At 43.7% G+C, this 7,500-nt stretch overlaps 1 protein-coding gene across 1 annotated transcript in view; it reads right to left on the bottom strand.

The window, feature by feature from the left end:
* Positions 1-1,702: 1,702 nt before the first annotated feature.
* LOC143286031 (aquaporin-5-like) overlaps positions 1,703-7,500 on the bottom strand; it is a 35,919-nt gene continuing 30,121 nt past the window's right edge. The window contains exon 3 of the mRNA XM_076593550.1: positions 1,703-5,064. Coding sequence (XP_076449665.1) covers positions 4,696-5,064 — 369 coding nt within the window. The 3' untranslated portion in view covers positions 1,703-4,695. The remainder of the gene's footprint in view (positions 5,065-7,500) is intronic.

The raw sequence follows: 7,500 nt of genomic DNA, 5'->3' as shown, positions 1-7,500 counted from the left end.
TGTGGTGTGCTGTGGTGTGGTGTGGTGTGGTGTGGTGTGGTGTGGTGTGCTGTGGTGTGGTGTGCTGTGGTGTGCTGTGGTGTGGTGTGGTGTGGTGTGCTGTGCTGTGGTGTGGTGTGGTGTGGTGTGGTGTGGTGTGCTTTGTGGTTCTTTGGTATGGTGTGGTGTGGTGTGGTGTGGTGTGCTGTGCTGTGGTGTGGTGTGTGGTTCTTTGGTGTGCTGTGCTGTGGTGTGCTGTGGTGTGCTGTGCTTTGTGGTTCTTTGGTGTGGTGTGGTGTGGTGTGCTGTGCTGTGCTGTGCAGTGCTGTGTTGTGCTGTGCTGTGCTGTGTGGTTCTTCGTATGGTGTGGTGTGCTGTGGTTTGCTGTGTTGTGTGGTTCTTTGGTGTGGTGTGCTGTGGTTTGCTGTGTTGTGTGGTTCTTTGGTGTGGTGTGCTGTGGTTTGCTGTGTTGTGTGGTTCTTTGGTGTGGTGTGCTGTGGTGTGCTTTGTGGTTCTTTGGTGTGGTGTGCTGTGGTGTGGTGTGCTCTGCTGTGCAGTGCTGTGCTTTGTGGCCGTTCTTTGGTATGGTGTGATGTGCTGTGCTGTGATGTGTAGTTCTTTGGTATGGTGTGGTATGGTGTGGTGTGGTGTGGTGTGGTGTGATGTGCTGTGGTGTGCTGTGTTGTGGTGTGTGGTTCTTTGGTATGGTATGGTGTGCTGTGCTGTGCTGTGCTGTGCTGTGCTGTGCTGTGATGTGATGTGTAGTTCTTTGGTATGGTGTGATGTGCTGTTGTGTGGTTCTTTGGTGTGGTGTGGTGTGGTGTGGTGTGGTGTGATGTGCTGTGGTGTGTGGTTCTTTGGTATGGTGTGGTATGGTGTGCTGTGCTGTGCTGTGCTGTGTGGTTCTTTGGTATGGTGTGCTGTGCTGTGCTGTGCTGTGTTGTGCTGTGCTGTGCTGTGCTGTAGTGTGATGTGGTATGGTGTGCTGTGCTGTGCTGGTATGTGTGTTTCCGTGGTGTGTGTGTGTGTGTGTGTGTGCGTGCGTGCGTGCGTGCACGTGTGTCTTTGTGTGTGTCTTTGTGCATGTGTGTGTGGTGTGTTTGTGCCTATAACGGCTGTGTCTGTATCTACCTGTGTGTTGGTTTCTTCAGGATTTGATTTGATATTAACAATTTGATAATCGAATAAACATGGAGCGAAGCGAGGAGAACATAGCGATTATTCAGAAGTTTGACATTCGGGCGCCTGTGTGTGTCTCAAGCAGGTGCCTATCAATTAAATGGCTATGTATTATAATCGGCTTTGCTGTGTGCACTAAACGGGTATTGATAATCTCTCTCTCTCTCTCTCTCTCTCTCTCTCTCTCTCTCCGTCCTGCCGAGATCTTGTTTCTTTTATTGATACTAAAAACAGCCGCCTGAACGTTCACCTTTCAGTCTTAAATTCAAAATTTGGGGCTTTGAGACACAAATCCTGTCATCTGACGGTGTTTTGTGCCAAACTGAAATGTAGTCAGTTCTAGCCAATGACGGGATATCTTTAACGCTAAAAGCACACACACACACACACACACACACACACACACAACGCCACGCACGCACACGCCACGCACACACACACACACACACACACACACACACACACACACACTGAAATTCATTATCTCTCGCACATCATACTAAACAGATACACACATTTTCTTCTTTTTTATTTTTATTTCGTTGTTATTTACCTCAGTTCAGTTACATGGTCTACCATGTCTACCAATCAATCAACCAGTCAAGAAGAAGAACTATAGACAAACGAAAAGATTATCATGTTTCCAAAAAAAAATGAAAATGATACATGTAACATAGTTCAATCATTCCAAAATGACCAAACAGACTACTGTTGATCAGAACCAGCTACGACTACATCTACATACAAGAACAAATGAATGGAACAACAAGGCTATAGCTAATGTAAAAGCTACGCTATAACAGAGACACATAAATGCATACAAAAAAGAATTCCCCAGGTCTTTCTTATAATACAACAGGAACGACTCAATAAAAATGGTTTTATTTGGGTTAAATCTCCACTATCAACACAGCAGAAGTGCAAGAAATTCAACGAAATACTAGGCTATAATGATTCACAAATGTATGCAGTTAATCATATGGTTTTGCTTGTTCGTCGAAACACCGAGATATTTAGCTATGCCAGGTGTCATTGATTCTATACTGATGGTATGAACACTACCTGTTACTTGTTACAACACTGCATTTTTCGTTTCCTTCTTCACAAATTCTGATAGATGTTTTCACCTTGACCAAAAATGTGACTGAAAGCAGAAATTCAACGAAAGTTTGCAAAAAATTTATAACAAAAGAATCGTCCATGCTTTGAGGGGGAAAAAAAGGGGGGGGAAAAATCTCATCTTTTTTTTCTTCTTTCTTCTGGTGGCGACTTCAGGTATAAATTTCGACGAAGATCTCAAAGGACGATAACTTTCGAAACCAAAGAATGAAATCTTAAGGCACGCAGAGTGACATTCCTTGACAATGGACAGAAGACTCAAGATTTGGATCGGAAGTGATACATACATAATCATTATGCATAACACGTTCTTAATTCAGAACTGTGACATCACAACATACGTCACAGCTTGACCAATCAGTACAGACCATTCATTACCACACACACCTAAATCATATCCACATATATATTATGAAACTGCAAACGAAAAACAAAAGTTAGATGGAGTGATGCACAGGCACAGTTGGTATTGAAATAACTGTGTGTTTATAACTTGAAAAACGTGACAGAATAAAGCAACAACAACAACAACAATGATTGCAACAGCACCAGTAGTAGTGGTAGTAGGTGTAACTGTAGTAACTTATAAGTATGATTGCAGTGACAGAAAATACAACAATGAGGCAACAGTCTCAACTGCAAGGTGCGTGGAAGACCAGAAGTTGATGAGAGAACAATGACAATGAGCTGAGATGGGTGTGGATCAGAAATAAAGAGAGAGAGAGAGTGCGGGAGTGGGGGGGGGGGGGGGTTGGGGGTTGAGGCAAACCGAGTGGTGATGATGACGACGACAGATAAACAAGTTTTCACGCCATGTTGTTGTTTTTTTTCCTGAAAGAAAAGTTAAAGCCAAACCCAAACTACTAGTGACACTCAAACCACTAGTGTCCTACCCACATGACCTATTTCTTACAGTACATGAATCCTGCTCTCCTCTTCCTCCTCCTCCTCCTTCTTCTTCTTCTTCTTCTTCTTCTTCTTCCCGGGTTTCGACTTTCACATTCACTCGTATAATGTACGCGTGCATGACCATTTTTACCCCCACCATGTAGGTAGCCATAAACCGTTGTCGGGGGAGGAGGGGGTATCCTGTTTGACTTGCTTTGTGATTCGCGTTACTAACAGACAACTCTACATTAAGCCATTTTCTACATATTCTCCTCTTCCTTCCACCCCAGCAAGACTGAAAAAAATTATAAAGATTCCATTAACAATAGCTGCACGTGAAAAAAAAATCAACAGTTAAAAAAAACAAAAAAAAACAACAACAACAACAACAAAAAAAAAACAACCAAAAAATACTCTACAGTCCCTCTGGTCAGCATGAAGTGATATGACGGGCGAGGCCCAGCCAATTTCATGCATTTCCAACTGTACATTTCCAACTTCGTGCATTTCCAATTTCGTGCATTCCCAATGCCATTTTATGGGTCATGAGTTCTATGACCAACACTAAAATGATATTCATGGGCAAAAACAAAAACCTTTTTTTTTTTCATTTCCAGTTTTGTACATTCCTAACTTTTTAGATTCCCAGGTTTTGTGCATTACCAAAGTTGAGCCTTTCCAACATTTGTGTGTGTCCATACTTTCGTTCGGAACAAGTTATATAACTGACATGGAAATGTGATTCGTGGACAAAAAAAGATAATTCTCCTACTTCCCATCCACACCCACACCCTCCCGCACCAATGTTATCTTCTCGTTTCGTGTATATCCCCCCCCCCCTTTTTTTTTTTTTTTTTGACACATGCATGCAACATGTCATGGACCTACAAGCAATGCAACCCACTTTAACTTTCTCCATACGAACGGCGAAAGAAACGACGTTAACAGCGTTTCACCCCAATTACCACCATCAAAATATTGCAAGTGGAAGGCTCTTATACTGAAGAGGTGAATGTTGACAAAGAATACCACAATTCTGACGACGGAAGCTAAAGGTTGGGTCATTCAGACACCCACTGGACATCCGAGGGGTCTGTGTAGAGGAGAAGAGAGGACTGGCCGTACTGACTGAGTTAAACTGCACATATTCCGAGAAGGGATACAAACAAACGAACAAAATATCCCTATCAACCGAAACATTTTTCAGACATTAAAAAAACACACAGAAAAATCAACCCAACCCTAACCCTGCCCACCTACCCACAATTCCCTTCCAACTTCCTCCCCTTTATTTTCGTGCCACATGAATACTGATGCGATTTAGAGAATGGACAAAAGAGTAACAATATTCAAATTAACAAGTTAAATTCTTTTTAAAGAGAAAACAACAAATATTTGAGTTTCATTCCATTTCTTTTCGTGCCACACGAATACTGATGCAGTTAAGAAGAAACAAAGGAATAACGATACACAAAATTAACAAAAAGAGATAACAATAAAGATTTCGCTGTCTCTCCTCTCTCTCTCTTCCTACTCCTTCCCAGCATTCTCCGTCAATTTCGCCTTGTCAGAATCCGTCGTAATCGCAGGCGGATCTGGGTCAACATCAGTAGCAGTAGTAGCAGCAGCATCAGCGGCGGCAGCCTCTTTTTCGCTCTCCGCTGCAGGGGTCACGGTCACGACCGCAGCCTCTTTCTCGTCGATCTCGATCACTTCCGGGGCAGCGCGACTCTCGTCCAGAGGGACCTTCTCCTGCTTGGAGGAGATGGGGGCGGTGGTGGGGCGCTTGGTTCTCAGCAGGCACTTCTGGGCTTTGGCCACCGTGGCCCCGGCGGAGAAGATGTAGTCGTAGAGCAACCCGGCCAGCAAGCCGCCGGTGAGAGGTCCCACCCAGTACACCTGGCGACAGAGATGGTTGTGTTGTATTGTATTGTGTTGTATTGTATTGCGTTGCATTGTATTGTCTTGTATTGCGTTGCATTGTATTGCGTTGCATTGTATTGTCTTGTATTGCATTGCGTCGTATTGCATTGCATGGAAATGAATTGCATTGTATTGTATTGCATTGTGTTGCATTGCATTGCACTGCACTGCATTGTATTGCATCATATAGCATTGTATTGTATTGCATCATATAGCATTGTATTGCATTGCATTGCATTGCATTGTGTTGTATTGTATTGTATTGTATTGTATCGCATTGCATTGTGTGGTATTGCACCGTCTTGTATTGCACTGCATTGCATTGCATTGTATTATATTGCATTGTCTTGTATTGCACTGTACTGTATTGCATTGCATTGTATTGCATTCCATCATGTTGTATTGCATTGCATTGTACTGTATTGTATCGTATTGCATTGTCTTGTATTGCACTGTTTTATGTAGCATTGTGTTTCATTGTATTGCATTGTATTATGTTGTAATGCATTGCATTGTATTGTACTACTACTCTTCTTTTATTTTATTTTTTTTCCAACAGATTTCTCTGTGTGAAATTCGGGCTGCTCTCCCCCAAGGAGAGTGCGTCGCTACACTACAGCGCCACAACCTTTGTTTGGTGTGTGTGTGTGTGTGTGTGTGTGTGTGTGTGTGTGTGTGTGTGTGTGTGTGTGTGTGTGTGTGTGTGTGTGTGTGTGTTATTTCCTGCCTGCATTTTTATTTGTTTTCCAACCCGAAGTGTATTTTTTCTACAGAAATGAGATTTTTCCACAGAATTTTTGTCATGGACAAACCCTTTTGTTGCCGTGGATTCTTTTACATGCGCAAAGTGCATGCTGCAAACGGGACCACCTCGGTTTATCATCGTCTCATCCGAAGGACTAGCGTCATGACCACCACTCGAGGTCTAGCGGAGGTGGAGAAAATACTGGCGACTGTGGGATTGGAACCAGCGCTTCCTTGGCGGGTGCGTTTGCTCTTGGCCAACTCTCCATATAACGACAATGATAAACTGATTGACTGATACAGCGCCTGTCCTCGGTCAGAGACCAAGTTCTAATACGTGCTTTACAAACACGGAGTCAATGATGCTGATGATGATGATGGAGGTGATGATGATGATGATGGTGATGATGATGGTGATGATGATGATGGTGGTGATGGTGATGATGATGAAATGGTGGTGGTGGTGTTTGTTGGTGGTGGTGATGATGATGATGGTGGTGATGGTGATGATGATGATGATGATGGTGATGGTGGTGGTGACGATGATGCTGATGGTGGTGGTGGTGGTGATGATGGTGGTGATGATGATGGTGATGGTGATGGTGGTGATGGTGTTTGTTGGTGGTGATGGTAGTGATGATGATGATGATGATGATGATGGTGATGGTGGTGGTGACGATGATGTTAATGGTGGTGGTGGTGGTGTTTTTTTGGTGGTGATGGTGATGATTATGATGATGGTGGTGACGATGACGGTGATGGTGGTGGTGTTTGTTGGTGGTGGTGGTGATGATGATGATGATGGTGATGGTGACGATGATGTTGATGGTGGTGGTGGTGTTTGTTGGTGGTGATGGTGATGATGATGGTGGTTATGGTGGTGATGATGACGATGATAGTGATGGTGATGACGACGATGATAGTGATGATGATGATGGTGATGATGATGATGATGATGGTGATGGTGGTGGTGATGATGATGGTGATGGTGGTGATGGTGTTTGTTGGTGGTGATGGTAGTGATGATGATGATGACGATGATGATGATGGTGATGGTGATGATGATGATGATGACGATGATGATGATGGTGATGGTGGTGGTGACGATGATGTTAATGGTGGTGGTGGTGGTGTTTTTTTGGTGGTGATGGTGATGATGATGATGATGATGGTGGTGGTGACGATGATGGTGATGGTGGTGGTAGTGTTTGTGTTGGTGGTGGTGGTGATGATGATGATGGTGATGGTGACGATGATGTTATGGTGGTGGTGGTGGTGTTTGTTGGTGGTGATGGTGATGATGATGGTGGTTATGGTGGTGATGATGACGATGATAGTGATGATGATGATGGTGATGATGATGATGATGGTGATGGTGGTGGTGACGATGATGCTGATGGTGGTGGTGGTGGTGATGATGGTGGTGATGATGATGGTGATGGTGATGGTGGTGATGGTGTTTGTTGGTGGTGATGGTAGTGATGATGATGATGGTGATGGTGATGATGATGATGATGACGATGATGGTGATGATGATGGTGATGGTGATGGTGATGATGATGATGGTGATGGTGATGGTGGTGGGGGTGATAATGATGATAATGATGATGATGTTGATGATGAAGACGATGATTTCACACACACACACATGCACAACAACGCTTTTAA

The sequence above is a fragment of the Babylonia areolata genome, chromosome 9 (genome assembly GCF_041734735.1).
Source record: "Babylonia areolata isolate BAREFJ2019XMU chromosome 9, ASM4173473v1, whole genome shotgun sequence".
Lineage (NCBI taxonomy): Eukaryota > Metazoa > Mollusca > Gastropoda > Neogastropoda > Buccinidae > Babylonia > Babylonia areolata.
The sequence above is the reverse complement of the archived record's forward strand: the minus strand, read 5'-3'. Positions and strand labels throughout refer to the sequence as shown.